This window comes from Asterias rubens, chromosome 1, assembly GCF_902459465.1.
Source record: "Asterias rubens chromosome 1, eAstRub1.3, whole genome shotgun sequence".
Lineage (NCBI taxonomy): Eukaryota > Metazoa > Echinodermata > Asteroidea > Forcipulatida > Asteriidae > Asterias > Asterias rubens.
This window is the reverse complement of record NC_047062.1, coordinates 12,885,395-12,906,331: the sequence shown is the minus strand read 5'-3', so window position 1 is coordinate 12,906,331 and position 20,937 is coordinate 12,885,395. Positions and strand designations below refer to the sequence as shown.

The 20,937-nt window shown below is 39.4% G+C and overlaps 2 protein-coding genes across 4 annotated transcripts in view; one reads left to right on the top strand and one right to left on the bottom strand.

Moving 5' to 3' along the window:
• Positions 1 to 1,566: 1,566 nt before the first annotated feature.
• Positions 1,567 to 20,937, top strand: part of LOC117288571 (hydroxyacyl-thioester dehydratase type 2, mitochondrial-like) — a 26,988-nt gene continuing 7,617 nt past the window's right edge. Inside the window, exons 1-5 of one of the 3 annotated variants that reach the window (XM_033769497.1) lie at positions 1,567 to 2,201; positions 3,895 to 3,977; positions 4,870 to 4,970; positions 7,258 to 7,328; positions 9,914 to 9,965. In XM_033769497.1, the coding sequence (XP_033625388.1) occupies positions 1,957 to 2,201; positions 3,895 to 3,977; positions 4,870 to 4,970; positions 7,258 to 7,326 (498 nt within the window). In that variant the 5' untranslated portion in view covers positions 1,567 to 1,956 and the 3' untranslated portion in view covers positions 7,327 to 7,328; positions 9,914 to 9,965. Of the gene's footprint in view, positions 2,202 to 3,894; positions 3,978 to 4,869; positions 4,971 to 7,257; positions 7,329 to 9,913; positions 9,966 to 10,262; positions 10,344 to 20,937 lie in introns of those variants that run through there. The other 2 variants (XM_033769480.1, XM_033769489.1) reach the window with 2 other exon arrangements.
• LOC117288560 (isthmin-like) lies at positions 10,131 to 20,638 on the bottom strand. The gene is made up of 5 exons (XM_033769469.1): positions 20,230 to 20,638; positions 14,330 to 15,203; positions 11,849 to 11,992; positions 11,112 to 11,219; positions 10,131 to 10,665 (listed from the first exon to the last, which is right to left on the bottom strand). Exons 1-5 carry the CDS (start codon positions 20,380 to 20,382, stop codon positions 10,154 to 10,156), a joined length of 1,791 nt encoding a protein of 596 aa, XP_033625360.1. The 5' UTR covers positions 20,383 to 20,638; the 3' UTR covers positions 10,131 to 10,153.

The following is a 20,937-nucleotide window of genomic DNA, read 5'->3' as shown; positions in this document are numbered from 1 at the left end:
GTTCACTGGTTTCTGAGTGTCCCCAGAAAACATGCTGATTAATTATTTATAGAGACTCAAACATAATCACCTGTGAAAGTTTCAGCTGAAAAGGTGTGTCTACTTTTTAGGACAGAATAAGAAAAAAGCGGGGGAATTCGCGGTAATTTCGTCAGGAACGTCGAATCTTTACACGATTCGCAGCTGACAGCGGGTCACAAACCTCTGGCCCGCAGCATTTACAAAAAATTACGTATGTTGTAAAATTCAGCGTAGGCTTTTATTTATTTATATTAAATGGGGGCACTTCGGACGAAATGTTATCGCATAATAACACCAAGGTCATACCAATAGGGCCCCAATATACCTTGAAGTCTTGAAAATAATTGCGATTAAAACATAGGCCTATAGTAATTTTGTATAAAGAATCATAATATAAAGCTACACAAAGAGATATACATATATATATATATACATATTTTGGTTTATTACGCTGGACTTTGAGAAAAAAAAGAGACGCCAAGTTTGTCAAAGTTATACTAATAAACTCAACGCAAAGGCCCAAATGTAATATTTATAATGAAAACAAATTAAAAACGTAAACACCCCAAGTTCTATCAACTGGGACTGTAGAGGCATTATGTAAACCACATAGCAGCTGACAATAATTAAGAATTTTGAGACGAATATTTGTCACAATAATTGTATCGCATAAATAAAGTGTGTTTTATTGAAATAATCATGCCAGCCAAGCCGCATGTACGCGCGGGTCGCACCTATGGTGCGGAGAATAAATTAATCAAGGGAGCTATGAGATTGCCAATCACAGTGAAGTTTCTGACTGGTCTTGTTTCTTAACTCTCTTGGCTTATGTTTGGTAATTTTTGAGGTTTTAGATGGGGCGTGTTTGTGTTTGCTTGTTGTTTGTTCGTTTGTTTGTTTGTTTGTTTGTTTGTTTGTTTGTTTGTTTGTTGTTTGTTTGTTTGTTGTTTGTTTGTTTGTTTGTTTGTTTGCTTGCTTGCTTGCTTGCTTGCTTGCTTGCTTGCTTGCTTGCTTGCTTGCTTGCTTGCTTGTTTGCTTGTTTGTTTGCTTGTTTGCTTGTTTGCTTGCTTGTTTGCTTGCTTGTTTGTTTGTTTGTTTGTTTTGTTTTGTTTGGTTTTTGTGTTTTTGTGCAGTGGGGTGTTTGTTTGTTTGTTTGTCTGTCTGTCTGTCTGTCTGTCTGTCTGTCTGTCTTTTTTTTGTCCGTTTGTTTGTTCGTTTGTTTGTTTGTTTGTTTGTTCGTTCGTTCGTTCGTATGCTTATAACAGTGTTGATGTCAAGTTAATATTATTCAACTATGACCCATTTTGAGCCGTCATCTTTTAAATTTGAGGGACACCCTAATAAGTATGCATGTTCATTGACAAGTTGAAACACTTTTGTAACTTGTATCTGTGCGAAACTTGCTCATGAGGACGGTCAGCTGTCGATTTCACCAACCTCTTCCTAACTTAAGACTAATATGACTTAGGACGTATCAGAAGACGTTAGGACGCATTGAACCCATATGTAGGACGAGTTACTCTTCCCATGCTCTTCCTGCCGAGAGGATCTTCAGTGGCCTCAGTGTTTCGTAAAATCAGCAGCAGGAATCGTTTGTGATAATGTAATGTCGCCCGCTATAGTCGAGTAAAGGAAATGTTCAATCCTTTTAATTTAAAACGCACATTTGGTGACAAAATCATTAGTTTCGAGCAATGACTTTCCCTATAATTAGTTAGTTTCTGTTTTCTAAACAAGTTTATCTAACAAAATTATAAAAGTACTGTGGTGTTTTAAGTTCAAGAAGAAGTTTGACAATTCTTAAGCCGACAATCTCTATGCCTTAACACGAACTGCACGCTTGAAACTAAAACTCGTAAACATTGACATGTGGCTATGGCGGGTAATGGAGGACACTTTAAATTCTTTCGGGGTTTGTAAATTTTGTTTTACAACATGTTGTTGGCTAAAACAGTTACTACATTCGCAAGATTAGTGTCAAGACCACTGTCCTCCAGAAGTTTTTCTGGGATTTGGTTTCAAGAAGGAGATACAGCTTCAATAACGAAGACATTTTCGTCACAAGACGTGCAGAAGTTTGCGGAACTGAGTGAGGACACAAACCCTATTCACGTAAATGATGAGTATGCTGAAACTGCACGGTTCGGGAAGTGTATTGTCCACGGGATTTTGGTTAACGGGTGAGTATCTGCCTGCTGTACTGTCCAGAGTGTCTCTGAATTCATATTGCACCAGCCACCTTGTGACCTTTGGCTCTAAGTATTCAATTGAATAAGCATTCATAATTAATAATAAGCAGTGAACTGTGTTTTTGTTTATTTTTGGGGGGTAGGCCTACCAATTTCTTAAATCTTTGTTTACATTTTGGTCTTACTACTTTAACTTACTACCCAAGTATTAAAACTAGAAAGTGTGTTGACCGGGTGAACAAGTAAGAGTCAAAAACCCATGATGTCACATGGATGTTTGGCAGCGAATATTTTGCAGGAGTTGAATATGTTGCGAATTATTCAGTGCCAATTGTGACGTCAAAATGTGTGTGGTATTGTTGGCATTCGCAGGAAGTATGAACTGGGCTTTCCTTATCTACTCCTTCTGCAACTGTGCAAGCCCTAGACCCAGTAACTTGGGCGCTGTGTACGCCTTTTTTCGAAATGTTGATGCTGTACTCCTTTTTTCGAAATTTTGACATTCTCGGTTGACGACCGAGAATGTCAAAGTTTCGAAAAGGAGTACAGCTTAAAGCTTACCCCTGGGTGCGTTAATAATGAAATGCAGCCATTTTGGGATGGATCCACAATGCCATCTCAAGATATGACGGTATGTCAAACAAAATAAACCAGGCTGTTTCATGTAGAGGTAGCTCTACCTGCAGGAACCACAGGCATTGTAGCTTTAAGATGAAACAGCTGTAGAATTTTGTGTGTACCCTCGACACCATTTTGATTCCAATGTTGACAAATGGAGGTTAACGGTCAACATTCGACACCTCCAGGTGAGTTGGTCCATTATAAAAAATAAATGTGATGCATTCAAGGTAGTTATTCTGAGCAAATTGAAAAAAACATTATGTGCAACAACTATTACAAAGGCTTAGTAATTTCAACAGCCAAATCACTGTAGGGAAGGCTAAAGTAAACTAAGAGGTACTGTAAGTGGACACATCTATAGATAGGGACCTAGTTGGTTAAATCCCATGACCTACCCATAGGGGATGCATCCCAATGTAATCTGAATGGGCTGGCAGTGTGGGTAAGGGTTCACATTTGCCATAGTAAGTATTAGACCTGATTGACTACATGTACATAGACTAAGTTACAGGTCCAGTCTGGTGCACATGTAGCACTAGCTGGAGATTCTGTCCCCTGATAGCGCCCTCTTTTGACTCAACTTCCTTCAGTCAGAACTCTCTGCAAGCATGGAGCATGCTGCAAGTCACCTGGTTGGCTAGACTTGTGGACAAGTCGTTAATGATCCCACGTGGTGAGATAGTCGAGTTGTGGCGGTGCTCTCGCGCGAACTGCTGGTTGCCCGACTTCTACTTCCCATTACAGTAGTCGTGAGAGCAGTAGCTTCGCGGGAAAGCAGTCTATCAAGAATACTGCGGGAATCGCAGGGAGAGTCAGAACGCTATCAACGTGACAGACATTTAACGACCTGTGCACAAGTCTACTGTTTGGCTAGTTCAGTGTTGAAAAGCTTCCCTACTTCATTTGAAATAGGCCCCCCTATTGACTAGTGAAAAAGCTTAATGGAAGGGTGAAATGACAGGCTAACTGCATGGTTCTGCTGGCCATTCAATACAAATCTTATGGGCAAACTCTGAGTTTATCCAGTTTTAGTATTTTCACTGAATGTTCCCTTCTTTTGCAGGTTAATCTCAGCTGTGTTGGGAACCAAACTGCCAGGGCCAGGAACCATCGTCTTATCACAGATGTGTGAATTTCCAGCTCCTTGTAAGTTATTTAGTCCACAAGAAAAATAGCAAAATAGCCTACATTGTTTCTTCTACAATGCCAACAAAATATGTTTAGCCCGAAAGAATTCCTTTCAAAGTTTCATTCAGAATGAGACTATTGGTGTAACTCATGAAAATAAGTATGTGCTAATATTTTGTTAAAGAGAGATGCAAAAAAACCTTCAGTTTTAAGTACCCCCCTAAAAAAATGCGTCCCCTTGTGCCCCCTACAAATTTATCCTAGTTAAAGTGCTGTTACATCCTGCAAGTGCAAAAAGTTTAGTATTTTATGTATCTTTCTGAGAAAGAAAACTTAACATGACTGGATATTTAAACTACAAAGTGCAAATGGCGCTAAAATCAAATGTTATGCTAGGAGCCTCTGTTTGTGTCCGATAAAAAGGGGTTTTCACTGATCTCTGAGACTATGTTTTAAAAGGTGCACCTGCTGGAGGCCAAGTGGAACTCCAGATATTTCTGGACAGATGGAGTTTTCCTTTCATACATGGGGGCCGATTTCACAAAATAGCCGAAGATTGATCTTCTCCAAATCAATTGTAGTTCCTAAGTAAAGTTTGATGTCACGATACAAATCACTGGTACTGACAATTTATTCTAAGATGAATTTGAGTGCTTTGAAAAATCAAGCCAAGTCTCAACATCTAAAGGTTGTTGAGACAATAAGAGTATTATATGCATGAGCGACACAAATAATAAAATAAAATAAAAAATAAAAAAACTGAGGAATGTGGTTAGATCTCCCTCCTGTGTTTCACCATTTACATTCATGCACTAAAAAAAAGACAAAAATAGAAATAAATCCAGCAGTGCATATGTGTCCATGTCAATTTCTCAATGATCAACAGAATGGTTTCATTCCTTTTACACAGTGTACATAGGTGAGCCTGTCACAGCAAGTGTCACAGTAGTCAATATTGATCGGCGTCTGGTAACCTGCTCTGCTTCATGCATTGCCAATGAACGGAATGAGGTACGCATGTTAATGTAAAATGACAGTTGGTAGTTCACGGGTTGTTGTGCTGAAAGGGGGTCAATAATTCACCATATTTGGTTTAAAGGCACTGGACACTATTGGTAATTACTCAAAATTATTGTTATAAAAAAAAACTTACTTTGTGAAGATCAATGGGGAACTGGCTCCCTCTGAGCATAGAGAAAGGAATTTAGTTTCTGAGAAAGAAGTAATTTCTCATTCAAATATTAAAATATTTTAGGCCCATTCAAATAATAAAATATTTTAGACCTGATGCCTTTTTGAGGCATCTGAAAGCACACACATTTGTGCAACAAGGTTTTTTTTCTTTCATTAATCTCTTGCAACTTTGATGGCCAATTGAGTTCAAATTATCACAGATTTGTTATTTTAAGCATTAAGTTTGAACATGCCAAGTGAGAATACTGGTCTTTGAAAATTACCTTAGGTTTCCAGTAACTTTATGAAGTAAAGAGTCAGAATACTGACCCACTAGATAATTGCTACAGAACTGGAGGTGAAATGGACTGCAGGTGTATACACACCAAACACACTCTGGGTAATAATGATCCACTTCCTTGACCTGTTTGGGTCCACACTAAGATAACCTAGTGTCTGTACAATCGTGGAGGTGCAACTGAAATTCCATCTTTGAAAAGACAAGGTCATTTTCATTTTGCAAAGGTCACTTCCATTTGAAAATCTTTGTCAATGGGAAACTTTTGATGGGCACCAAGGCTAAGACCAGGGGCAACAGAGGGCGTGGCCTGTATGCAAGTCCAAGCCTGCAATGTACTTTTTGTCAGCATCCCTGTTTACCCCTTTTACTTGCCACTCCCACCTTGTCATCAACCGCACCTTTCATTACATCAATTGAATCTCACATAACAGCCATCATCATGTCACCAGGGCTAATGTATCTCGGTGGTCATTAATCATTGATATCCCTGATTCTAACATGTCAGGATCATTTCAGTGTCATGACCTCACCTGGCCTTCTTTTTATAAACCCCCTCCTTTTGAAAACCCTTCTCCACCTTTTGAGACCACCCGAGGGTTGAAACTGGGTGTTCATTCTTAGTCCTAATTCACTGATGCCATGATCAATTCGATGTTACCCTACCTACCCTCGTATTGAGAGGGTCCCTCCTTTCTTGTGCCCTGTTCCACCTTTTGAGACCACCCTAAGATTGCTGGTACATGCCATCATGATGTCAGCAGAGGTAACATACTGGGTGGTCACTTTCAACCGCAATCACTCTGATTCACTGTGATATCACAATCAGTGCAGCAAGCTGTGTTAACATCTTACATTTCACATTCCATTTAGAAAAGACAGTGGGAATCTGTTTAAAGTGATGCCAGGGCTATTCAGCAGATCTTTAAAGATATCAATCCATGGATGATTATATGGCTTTCCATTTTTTTTTGCTGAGGGATCGTATGGGGACAGGGGACCACTGTAAACCGTGCACAGCTTGGTTGTAACTTAAAAACAATACTGTGTAATTGTAGCATGGAGAGATATTAACAAGTGCGCTGCCAATGAGATGTTCACCAGAATCTAGTATTATTAACTTCATGGGCTGAAAATTTAAGAAAATGGGAACGTCTCAGTTTAAGTCACTCATACGTCTGTCTGGCTGACAGTATGTAACTGGCATGACATTTAACATTAACCAACTCCTTCATGCCATGTGTAGTTTCCCTTTGACTGCACTGATTATACTGACCACTCAATTTATTAATGACAAAGGTCAGAGTGTGATGAATTTGTTCAGTCATGTGACTGTTTTGATGCCCTTCATGTGACCAGAGCAAATCTTGTTTCAAACACTCTGCTCCCAAACTTTGTATTTGACTTTTTAATGTTTTAAATCAGTAGTACTAAAAGTTGATATTCTCGTGTATACATGCAGACTCATAGACGACATTGGTAATTCTCAAATACCAGTATCCACATTTTATGTGACCCCAACATTAACATGAAATAACAAACATCCGAAAGTTCAAGCTTAATTATGGAGTCATAGTGAAGAAAATGTTAAAATAAAACCTGATTTGTTTATTGTTTTCACCGTTTTCAAACAGCTTCTTGTTTGGACAAAATTAACTGTTTCAGTCATTTCTCAAAAACTACAGCATATCAGGCAAAACTATGTAAATGGTAGTTTTCCACCATGCCAATCTTATCTTTATACATTATTTCAAAATTTACCAATTTGTGCACACTCTTTAAACCACTCTTTTTTATTTTACTTGTATCTTTTACATTTCCAAACAGAATGTGTTAACTGGATCAGTAAGGCTTCTTGTTCCAAGGAGAAAACCAAGTATACCTCCTCGACAATAAAGGTAATAATTTTTTGACATGTTATTTTAATCAATCCATGTCTAGTCATGGCTCAAATAAAAATAAAAACTAGTATTATTCGTCAATGACAAATTCATCTTGATTGGTACTTTTTTCTGTATTTTGTTTGCCCTTAGAAATATCAGTAAATTTGTTATTAAAGGCAGTGGACACTATTGGTATTTGTCAAAGACCAGTCTTCTCACTTGGTGTACATGGTATATCTCAACATGCATAAATTAACAAACCTGTGAAAATTTGAGCTCAACCAGTCGTCAAAGTTGCGAGATAACAATGAATGAAAGGAAAAACACCTTGTCACACGAAGTTGTGTGCTTTCACTTGCTTGATTTCGAGACCTCAAGTTCTAAATCTGAGGTCTCGAAATCAAATTCGTGGAAAATTTCTTCTTTCTCGAAAACTACATTACTTCAGAGGGAGCCTTTTCTCACAATGTTTTGTAATACCAACCTCTCCCCATTACTGTGACCAAGTAAGGTTTTTTCCCCCATTTTGTTTGAGTAATTACCAATAGTGTCCACTGCCTTTAAACAGCCCGAAAATTCTTTAAATGAAGCATTCACCAGATGCAGGGCTCAAAAAGTAGTTTTAACAGCGGGTCAATAAAGTTATGACCATACAAGTTAGGCAGTCTTTTTCTTCTCCAAATGAATAGTAATACCTAAATGTGTAATATCTTGAAAACAATATTTCAAAGATGTTCAAATGCTGACTTTAAGATAAATATCATTCAATTCTGTTGAGTATCGAATTATACTGTTTATATTTTAATTCTAACCAAGGCAATCCAGATCATAATATAAAAATAAAAGAACAGATTAACACTATCAAGAAATGATTTTGAATAACACAAGGCCTATAAATAAAACAAACACAATATGCAGGAAAACGATTGAGACTCTAATAGAAACATAAGTACACCATAACAAATATACATAGCTTCATGCCATACCAAATCCACCATTCGACTTGGTACATCCAAAATGAAGCGACATCGAAAGTTATAAGTTGATATTATTGGATAATGGATGCTTTTGTAACCATCAACACAAGGCTGTCATACCAATGTCTACAATAGTGTCTTAAAATGTATACCACTGTTCTGTGCTGGCAGTCTCAAGTATCACAAATTATAAACCTGGTTTGCAGTGGGTTTGCACAAATCTGCCCTTTTCATAAAACATGTACAAGTACAGGCACATGTTTTTCTAATGAAGTAGAATATATGTACTTTTTGTTGCATGATAATTGATTCTATCAATTTGTGTGTAATTTTATAGAGTGATGGCCCCTGCACTTTTGTTAAACACAGGGTGATACCTTGGTTATATTTTTGGTTCATTTCATAATAAATATAATATATATTTAAGCTGATATTCCTGAGATAAATAGCCAATCATTAAGAAGAATAGCACTACATAAGACCCAGTTACTGAGATTACGGGCTAATAACTTAGTTTAGACACAGGGGTCTCTGTATCCGCTCCGTGCACTACCGCTGGGGGCGCCCTGCTGATTATTTTAAGGGTGCCCTGCTGGTTCTAGAAACTATTATTTTCTTCATTCAGATCAGATTGCCATACATGTTCTTTGCTCTATAATGAGGATGATTTGTTTGATTCGGCCTACCATACCACCACACTCGGTTAAAAGTAATTATTGTGTTTTAGGTACAACCTATGATTTTGAGTCATGTTGACATTTTTGTATGGAAAAATTGCATTTGTTATTCACTGTTTGTCGTTTTGACCGCGTTTCGAAACGGAGTGGTTGTTGAATATGAATTATAAAACGTTCCCTTCGTCCACGCAGAACGAAAACTGTTCGTAGTTCAAGCGTCATGGTAATTAACGCTCCTGGTTTGGTCAACTTCTGCACCCCAAATGACCAAATTGTGGGACAGATACCCTCGGATAACTGAAAAATTGAAGGGAATTGTGCCTTTGAATGATACAAGCTTGGATGTTGCCACGCAGTCAGAGATTGTAATAAGAAAGATATTTGGCTAATCGCCAACGCACATTGGAATTCTGAAAGATTGTAGGTAGAATCAGGCAGTTTTCAAAATGCTCACAGTAGCATGAAATTGCAGGACTTATATACATGTATTTTCCAAAAGACAAATATGCGATCATACTATCTAGATTCTTTTCTTTCCCATAACATACTCGTGACTGTGTGCCGAATTCCATGTAAATATCATCAACGTCACAATCCCATCACATGCATGTCGTACACTATAGAGATTTTGTTGAGGTTCACATTGGTGTGAGACTGTTTGTTGGCGTTACCTTATTGTTACGCAAGTTCCATAAATGCCATGCCACAACCCATCCGACGCCGAGCAAATGTTACCGCCAAAAAGGAGGGGCTTCAATGCACACGGAAAAAAGTCAAATAGTGTTATAAGGTTTTGTTATCTTTATACGTTTACTACAAACAAAAATTGTTGATAAATATTTACAGCCCGTCCATTGTGTGTTGTTTTTGTACATTCAACCTGTGTTACTTTTATTGCATCGTATTACTATGGTCCAAATGTCATTGCCCTCTCTCGCCTCAATAGCGGTCGTCGCACTTGGTATCCTCACGATGTCCGTATGGTCATCCAAAAAAAGACAGTCAAGACAACAGCAGTGGTGCCCCCAGGGCCATTATCAAGGCAAGTAATGCCTTGCACCCGAGTAGCGTTGACTGATCGGCATACTAGCCCACGGGTTACCGTCATTGCTACGGCAGGCTGCCCCCTCGGGCAGCCACAGGATGGACCATTGCGGACTTTCACCCCAGTGTTATTGTCATGTCATCAGTAATTCTTCGCCTCTTGAAATAGCTGGTAGAAATCGGCTTGGATGGGATTCTCCTTGCATTCCCACATGTTATTCGGATGCCTGACTTTGTTATATTTGGTCCAGTCCCCTTTACAGATGATCCACGGCATGACGTCGATTTTGTAGTGGAGCTCGGGTGAGATCTCGGCGCTGATGAGTTGTGGGGTACCAGCGCCAGGCCCGCGTGTGATCAACTTCTGGTTGTCATCATAGCAACACTGCTGTGAGGCAAGGCTGGTACTCGGTGGGGAGAGGGTGGAGATGATGCAGTACTCTGCCGTGGGTTTATAGACGGGGAGTTTGGCCTCGTCGCCGCTAGCGTCCTTCCAGTGAAACATTTGCCGCTTTTGCAGATCCCAGATGGCGTTATTCTGACGGATGTTTGTTGGGTAGGAGCACGGACAGTTTGGCAGGTCTTGAAGCCGAGCTAAGTACGAGAGGAGAGTCTCACTCCGACATCCCATCCATTCCTCGCAGCTGTCAACATCTTGAGAAAATAGGAAAACAATTTCATTTGTATTTGTTCTCTTGGTTGAACTGGCATAATCAAACATGTGATTATCATTAATTATGGAGTCAGTTTTCTTGGCATAAAGTTGGTACTGAATCGCTAACCCCTGAGAGAAATGTCCGTCCGAAATCCCGTTTTTGCGTTTATACCGTGGCATTTGAGCAGTGTCCCGTTTTCTCAAAAACTTTTGCATTCGTTCTCTATGAATTATATATAGGTTACAAACCCATTTTGTCAAATTTTTGAACAAAGAAGGTAAACGTTTCGCAAGAATTACGCGACCGAATTCTGCACGAGCTTTTAAACAAAATTTCTAACACATTTAACAAAACATACCAACACATATTTGTGACTTGGAAAACAAATGTTATCACCGGGCCATCAATGAATTAAGACTGCCCGATACATTTCTGAAAACTCACCGAAATTTTCTGGTGTTAAAACCATGTCGAGATACTCCTCGTTGAGGGCAGTAAGCTGGGGCGGCTCTTCGGTAACTATCTCGGTGGGTACTTCACTCTTACCAGGACCTGTTTCGAATGAAAACCTTGTCATTATGCTTGTTTATGCAAGTACTAAGTATCATAATTTTCTGCAAAGAATGTAAACATGAAGCACGAGATAATGGTAAAGGTTTTGCGGTTTTTGTCTTTTAGAAGTTTTTAAAATACGCTTGAGACAAAAGATAGTTGTTTCACAGGGGTCACTCATTTGTCTTAAAAAGGGCGACACAATGAAAGACTTTTCAGACGATAGCGGGCGTCCCACTCATCAGTCATTATCTATTGTTTTCGGCATTGCCATCCATGTAGACCTTTCCATTGTTGATAAACTAAATGCACTCCCGTGGAATGGCCGGCCGAATGTTAACAAAACAATCAATCATGTTAACAAAATTGTGACCACATTCCACATTTTCTGGAAAGATTCACTAGCTCGATGTTTCTTTTGATTTGTTGATTTGTTTCCATCAAATTCAACTAATTAGTAGGCTAATAGTTATGTACAATTCCTACGATCTATTTCTACTTTGATTGGCAATCATGGCTTTCCATAGTTTTTCAACCTCGGTTGGCAAAATCTTTGGCTATGACGTTGCAATAGAAATGTATTTAATCTATATATCTAAATAGTTAAAAGGAAACAATTTATGACGTACGTGGGCATGATTGTTGGTTGCAATCCCTTGACTCTGTAGCGGTACAGGAGAATCCACAGGAGCGAGACCTCTCCGATCTACCGCCCCCACACGACGCAGAGCAGGTAGTCCAGCCGGTCCATGTGCCTTGTTTCTCCTCGTTTTCTGACGATAAGAACAGAACATGCCTGTTACTCAGTGTACATTACCGAGTTCTGTGAACAAATCCCACATGTATATTGCTCGGGTGGGATTCGGACCCACGACCTTTGCAATTCTACAGCAGTGTCTTACCAACTACTCAAAAATTATTCTGCTTTATGCCATATGCAATTTTAACATCTATTAAAGACACTGGACACTATTGGTAATTGTCAAAGACCAGTCTTCTCACTTGGTGTATCTCAACATATACATTAAAGAAAATGTAAAAAGTTGAGCTCAATTGGTCGTCGAAGTTGCGAGATATTAATGAAAGAAAAAAACACCACTGTCGAACGTAGTTGTGTGCTTTCAGGTGCTTGATTTCAAGACCTCAAATTCTAAATCTGAGGTCTCGAAATCAAATTTGTGGAAAATTACATATTTCACGAAAACTACATTACTTCAGAGGGAGCCATTTCTCACAATGTTTTAAACTATCAACAGCTCCCCATTACTCGTTTCCAAGTAAGGTTTTATGCTTATAAATATTTTGAGTAATAACCAATAGTGTCCACTGCAGACTCAATGAAGGAAATACGGGAGTGGATTCTTGTTCCATTTGGTTAAACATAATGTGAGAATAATGTTTTATGTAATCATCATTGAATTAACAAAAATTGTTTTAATGGAATGAAATAAACGATTAATGAACATGCTGCGTTCTACGAATGAATGTCCTCCATTATTGTCACGCTTGGTTGGTGTCTAGAACAATATTATCCCCCTCAAAGTGGTTTGGATTTCCATGTCCCGTAGTGCGTGGTCATTTTTATGTCAGGTCAAGAGCAAGGAGATCAGGGGGGAAATGAAGTAAATTACAAAAAACTGACAAAATTTGTGCATATTGCCTAACGTTTCGCGCGAGTTTGCAATAATTTATATAAAAAAAAAACACGTTGAAAATAGCCCGGATGTACAAACAAAACATGCACGCGCCGAGATACGACGTTTCTGCACGGAACATTTTATTATTACGATGTGTAGGTGACGCAAAATTGCGATCCTAAGAGTCTATAATTATTCATCAGTGTATTATGTTGCCTTTCTGGTCAGATGAAATAACTGCTGATTGTTTGTAGGCTTATTGCTTATTACACACATCTTGCTGTTCATAGAATTATTAATGTGCCATGTTTTTTACCAAGGTGTACACGAGTCTAAAACAATCCAACAGCGCCGGCCTTGGCTTTAGCACCTCGAGCAGCCGACAGCTGAGTTTTGTCAAATTGTGGAATTATTGGTGATCAGTCAGCGCATTCCATAACGCCCGCTTATCGTGTGAAGACTTGACAGCAGCCTTGGTACACGCCCTGGATTGGTCGGGTGGGAGGCCTATTACCCAGTATTAGTCTTCTCAGTAGGGTGACGTTTACAGGATCATGTTAGGGTGTACTCTTGCCCAGCAATGCTCACCGGAAACATGAGGGGTTGTGGTAACGAACTCTGGCTTACCTTTAGACTGTTGCTCAGATCATAGAGTAAGGCTCAGATAATGATACGAGCCGGGGTTTTGGGGTTGTTTACATGTGGAGATTTTTAACCACGATATAGCCGAGTACAATACTGGCGGTTGAGAAATGCCGACTAATGTTCAAGACTAAAACCGCAGAAGCATCAGAAACCCTCTGGTGATTGTCATGAGGAGGAGGAGTGACATTTTGCACATTTTAAATAACTTTTTCTTTAAATCTTTAGTTGTTGTGATCATGGTATCAAAACGATAGTTGTATAGACTGAACCATGCCACTCCCAGTCCCATGGCTGTACAGACAATAAATGTTGCGTCCGTATAAGAAAACCTAAACTATAAAAATGCCACCGTCAGTGTCAGAATATGTACATCAAAGATCCTGCAACCATGTTTTTCACTCACTGCACTTACTGCTGGTTGTGTGCGTTCGTTGAATGAAAGCAGTGGACGCCATTTTGAAATTCGCATGATAGCATGAACACGTGTTGTGAATGTTTTCTTCCAAGTTTTAAAAACTAGTAGGCCGTCCATTTTCATATTGAACGATTTGAGTGTCATTCTTTTAATTTTTGGGGTTTAAACAAGCTTTAGGGATATAGAAATAGACGGGTTGATGAATGAAAATCCCCTTCCGTAATTCACATCGACTTTGCGAGTTTCAAAATGGCTGCTGCATGCAGCATGTGTGTGACGACTTCACAGTCCCACACGCTAAGACCTGACCGGCTATCCACACATAGATTGCAAAGTCGCCGTTTTTTCTTTATTGTGCTTCTCTGTCATTTATTTAACCATTTCGTTTTTTCTTTGTACGGTAAAAAACTAACCTGCTTCAAATCCGTCCCCTGTGGGAACAGGTATACCGACCAGAAATGGCGCAAATTCAAAAGAACTCCACTCCGGTTCATCCCTGACCGAGTCCTCCACATCTGTCCTTATCGTGGGTCGAGTTGGTCGATCGTTTTTGCCTTTACCTTTCCCCCGTCCACCATTGTTGTTAACTTCAAGAGTATCTGTATCGCCTCTCTCTGGTGATAATGGCGCATCATCTCTTAAATCCATAGATATCACGACGCCATCTTGTTTGACGTCATCACCGTTCACCACCTCAATGGTGATTTCTATATCCGGGTTGGGTGTGCCGAAGTTGACCAGTTCCATGGGGGCGTTAGCACCGGTCACGATGTCGGCAAGGCGGTCCAGCTTCTTGGGGTGGCTCTGCGGTGCCGAGGAGGTGTCCTTCTTGCTCCTCTCAACCGAGGGACCAGTGTCTGCTTCCTCGTCGGTGTCACCATCAAAGTAATCATACGTGTAGTAATCATCCACGTCTATAGGGGAGTCCAAGTCGGTCGGAATGACCTCGTCGTTCCAAAGCTCCTCCCATGTCTTTAAGCTACCATCTCCAACATCTTGTTCTGACGAAGATAAATTCCCTTTCTTGTCTAATTCATCCACCTTCTTGTCTCGCCTCTCAAGTAAGATATCACTTTTGTCATTTCCCTGCACGTCCTTCTCTGAGTTTGTTTGTAGTCCGTGCTGTCTCTCTTCCTTGGTTGGTTTGTCACTACTACCCGTTCTCTTCTCATCGTCTTTTAAGATTACCCCATCAGCATCCTTGAGTTGCCTTGATAACTTCTCGTCAGAACCCGTAGCTGGTGATTCCATGGTTGTAATTTCTTTACCTGAAGGAACATTGAGTGCCTAGGGAAAAAGACAAGAACGGGTACGATATTCAAAGATTTAGCATTGAATGAAAGTTTATAAAACAAAGTATTATTACTTACTATACAAAATGGCAAAATGAGCACTTTTATCAATGATATTTTCCATATAATCTTCCAGGCCTGTATGCTTTGTTTAGAAAGGGCAAGAGCACCGATGCATTTTGTACTTGGTAATGGGCACTCTATGATGAAATTGTAAATTTCTGTAGGGGCATTTCAAGGCACCAAGGCAATGACCAGGGGGAGGCAGTCGCCTTCGTTGCCTCCGTGAAGTATCATGCCTGTGACGAATTGACTTAGATTAGCTTGAGATTTCCAACGAATATCACTGTCTTCACACATTTTATGCAAACACTAACAGCTGCAATTGGGAACCTTCTTTTGTTTGTACTCTGAGACAACAGCGACAACCTCCTTAATGTATATATGGGTTTTGTACACACTTTCCAACTTGGGACTGCTATTTTCTTCTACCCATCCAAGCAGACAAAAACAAAGATGAAACCATTTTTAAAGGCAGTGGGCACTATTGGTAACTACTCAAAATAATTATTGGCATACAACCTTACATGGTAACGAGTTATGGGGAGCTGTTGATAGTATAAAACATTGTGAGAAACGGCTCCCTGTGAAGTAACGTAGTTTTTGAGAAAGAAGTAATTTTCCATGAATTTGATTTCAAAACCTCAGATTTAGAATTTGAGGTCTCGAAATCAAGCATCTAAAACCACACAACTTCGTGTGACCGGGGTATTTTTTTCTTTCATTATTATCTCGCAAATTCGACGACCGATTGAGCTCAAATTTTCACAGGTTTGCTATTTTATGCATATGTTGAGATACACCAAGTGAGAAGACATGTCCAATAGTGTCCATATAGTCTTTAAATATAATATAACTCATTCTCTTCTTCGATGATTTATTTAAACATTATTTTAAGCAATGCATTAAATACGTGCACGGGTAAAACTATCAATTGTTACTATTGTTTTTTAAAACATTATCTTTGTTATGAAGTAACTATGAAAATAACTTGCGGGTACAACCATGTATAAGATCTCGTTTGAGGGAGTGTCGGCTCTGTAAAGAACCGGACGGGTATATTTGTTTAAAAATTACATTTCGTTTGGAATTTTGAGACAATACCAACATTTGGACACAACACTGATGAGCCATAAGCATCAATTTTCGCGCTAAAAATACTTTGATATAGTCCGACGATTCCTGATAATCAGCATATTACGCCGTTAATACCACACAGCCTATGGTAGGAATTCAGAATACTTACTATACATATATGTAAATACACAATTACGTGTATATCAATAGAATGGTATCTATGTCGGCATCAATCAAGGGTCTGATAACAAAATTGTTTGTTTGACCGTTTACAGCAGAGTAAACAACCCATGACTGCAATGCACAAACCCAAAATGTTCATGGACTTCTGTAACAATTTATAACTGTCAGTGCTTCATTTCTTTTCTGGACGTGTTTTTTACCATGTTTATAGTTAAACTTTGTGCCTCTTTAGCCGAAACATTCGGCCCTGCACCTGTTTGGGAAAATTTTAAGGGTCTCTGGAGGGTATAAAAGTGAACCAACTTCTGCTGACAGTTTGCAAACATTCATCTCCTGCTGCGGGTACACATGTAGATAGTCTCACTCCACAGTTTCAAAGGAATTGAACAATGGCATGTTGACGGTGAGATCAAAGAGAGTGTCCTTTTTAATGCCCATATCGATTAACAATCGGTATCTAAACGGGTATGTACCATTGTGGTGATCGCAAACATGAGAACGCAAAAAGAAAGAAAACAATCTGTGGAGAAATTAGAGTGGCGAAGGTCGGCGAACAGGGCCGACACGCGACCGCCGCGGTACAAACCGGTTTGTGACGCCGACCAGATGCCGTGAGAAGGTCGGCCCGGTCGGTCGGGTCGGTCTCCGAGTGATCACGGAAATCCTCAAGGGATGAAAATGAACACGGAAATTCAAACCATATTTATTATTGTTGAGATATATTTATTTGAAGGAAACCATCTGGGCTTGAGGATGAGTCATTGGGAAAATCTGTTCTGGTGAGAACTCCACCAATCTCAATCGTATATAACATTGATGGCATTAAAATAGTGCCTAATGTTTATACAAATTAGGAGACAGCATTAAAATTGTCGACAACTTAAAACAACATTATATACTTTGACTCAACAACAGACCATGAACATAGTAAATCGTAACAAAAAAGTGATATGTTCCAAAATGTTCAGCCTAAAAAAAATCAACAATTAGAGGTTTGGCAAATAGATTTTAAAGAGAAAAGCACAACTGAAGATTATTTAGTAAAAATGGGGGGGAAAAAAACACCAATAGTAACAGATTGAAGGAGCAAATTCACTGATTGCCCAACCCATTATGTTAAAACTTACTCTAAAATCTAATCGCTCGCATAGACACGTCGACCAGCCCATTCCAACAGTTTGTCATGATCATGACCCGGCTGAGTTTAATGATGAAGAGACCCACATTTACAACTGACTTGAAGTCATCCGTAAATTACATTTTCTCCAAACCCTCAATTGACGAAAATTGTGTATAAAAATATCCCCAAGGCTACGCTGGCTTTGTCGACTACAATGCAGAAGTTGTTTTGTTTATTCGCGTTTCAACGTGAAGTACTAGTGTCAATAAAACCACGTTGTGGGGTAAACAAAAAAATTGTGTGATTTTGAAAGAAAAACATTCTGCTGTCATTCAAACGAGAGGAAATGCTTAAAGGAACATTACAGAATTGGTTAGAAAAAAGCTCGTCTAAGATCAAAGATTTACATAAAACTTGCACGGTCTAATGATGATGTAGAAAACATCCCTTGAAATATTTTTGGCTGAAAAGTCGTTATTCAATGAGAAAAAAATACATGTTTTCCCGTTTCAAGTTTATCGCTCAGTGAGCGTGTTATACATTTTTTTTTAATCGATGTCATGCGAAATGTGTAATCGGTTTTTCATTGTTTTCTCTTGACCCAGGCCACCGGCCGATCGATCTCAAACTTCAACACAGGTTTGTCAGTTTATGTATATGGTGGATTACATAAAGTGCTTACACTGCAAGCAACTGTTTTTAGCAAAAAAACAACAACACAATTATGTAATGTTCCTTTAAAGCGGTTTGTAGACATTAGATAAATTTGGGTGTGGGGTGGGGGAGGGGTGAATTCAGTTTACAAGTTCATTTGTCAAAATGAAGAGCACGGACCAACGAGGCACTCAAAACAGATAGTTAATAGTTTGCACATCTTGTCGATGATTGACATCTCCATTTCCCGATGTCTAAATTTGGGGAAAATGAGGAAGGTGGTATAATGCATTATTATTGCAACAACTTTCAAGCAGGTAAACAAGTTTGACTCTGTGAACAAGAAACATATCTATACCGCATAAACATTTCGTAGTGAAAAATCCGTGCCACACAAGTACAATGAAGGTAAACAAAAAACCGCTGGCAAAGGGAGTTAAACGCTTATTATTTAGAAGGGAAAAAACCGAAACCAAACCAACAAGCCGCGTGAAAACGGAAATAATTCACAAACCATTCACAAAGGCAACTGAATGGAGATTGTGTGGTGATTGTGTAGATCAGCGCAAGGGACCAGTGAGTCTCTGCAAATCGTTATTCGAAACCATCTGGCTCATTCTATTTTGTATTTTGTGAGAGTTGCCAATCATAAAAACCGTAAAAAGCAGGCCACTGCATGGTGGAAACTAAAAGAGAGGGGAAGAATACAACAGAAGAGTAAACCCAAAAGTAGAAAGATGACTGTTGATAGGCATGTTACTTCAAACGAAGGCAACGAAGGCGATTGCCTCCATGCCCCCTGATCATTGCCTTGGTGCTCCTGTAGAAATTTACAATTTTCCCCATGTGCCATATGCCTTTACCAAGGAGAAAATGCCTTGGTGCCATGCCCTTTCAAAAAAAACGAAGCATATCCAGGGCTACGTTGATATTGCGTTTGGATTGGGACAGGTTACATCAAGCAGGGAAGCAGAATTTCAGGTAGTGAATTCCAAAGTATAAGGCAGGACGAAGCTTGATTGGTATCACAGACTAGTATTTATATGGATGAGGAAAGCCACCATGATGCGAACGAGCAGACAACCGTGTCGTACGTGCGGGAGGCCTCACTGTATCCTGTAATGATTTTATCTTGAAGGTGTCTTGTCCCGTGGAGGAAGGATACTTTCCTCAATTCGTGTTCCTTCCCTTCTCCACAACTTTCCGGGAAAGAAGAGGGAACTTTACTTTATTCTCTGTTTGGATCGATAATCAGAGTCTGCAATAATGTAGTTCACGCGAATTTATAATTTGCATAATGATGGATTTGGCGAATTCTGTTTTGAAAATTTAAAGTTGTGTGAATCTTGGAGGTACAAAAGAAAGTTGGAGTGAAGTAAGAGCTTTACACAAAACTTAGTTTAGTGGACAGTGATGCCCTAGTATTTTTCCTATTAACAATAAATATTTTTTCCCCTGATAAATAAACGATTTTAGAAGAGCTCAGGAGGGTCAGCTATGGTTTCCCCAAAACCTTATCTTACCATTGAGGCGATCTTTAAAGCAAAAATAACTTGAGCTTCCGTTTTCATTGAATTGAAGATTGAAAGATTGCATGCATCATAATTTTGGGGGTCCTCTTTGAGCTAAACAGTGACCCTGCATGATGTTTCAATTGTGTGCAAAGGCACAATTTTGAAGTTTATCTTATATGGACTTTTGTTCCGATGGCCGGGATGTGTAACCCTTAAACTTTCTCACTAATCAGTGATTGTTATAACCATATAACTCTATGTTGTAAATAGTCAACATCTCTATATAAACAAATTCTGACACTCAAATTTCACAATCCGTGTATCTCAGGCCGGTTAATAATATTCAGTTCAGAAGAATTTTTTAAGCAGTCTTGATTTAAATGTGACAAAATATAATTGGGTATTATATTTACCTTTATATGTGACGTAAACATCGACAGAGAAATTATACAAACGATGACCCGTAGTTCCCAACTCGCCACATACCGCCAAATGTCTCTGTTCGGAGATAAAATAGTACAAAATCCTGCTGGCTTATCGCCGTACAAAGTCGTCAGTCGTGCCATGATTGCGACATGCGAGCCAATGCCGTACAAGCGTTACATCAAACGCCACACTCGTCGCTCTTCTCAACGGGTTTAGTGGACTGATCACTCGGCGGTCGGTAAATCCACGGTTTTCGCTTGATGGTTTACAACTTGAATTCGATGTATAACTTGGCGAAAAGGGCTTACTCCATGTTTGTCTAACTTGTCGCTTGTATGTTCACAATAACTTATGATGTTGATGCTCCTCGGGACAGATTGGATAAAATGAACTTCGGAGAGCAAGAAGTGTATCGCTGCCGTTGGCGTTTGCTCAAACACTTGCTCTGATGGTGCTGACCACTTGTGCCGTCACACAGACCGTGCGTATAGCCAGTGTTTTACCAAGCGAGACCGTTGCGTCTATCCTCATGGGACACGCACGGGGAAGATTTCCCCGCAATAATGTGAACGGCCTGTAGCTCTCGACACGCTGCGACCCCGAATTGATAGCTTCAATTTACTTATCTATAGTTGTAAATATTTACACGTTTTCTCATTTTTATCTCACGAGTTGTTTCTGCTGAAGTGATCCCT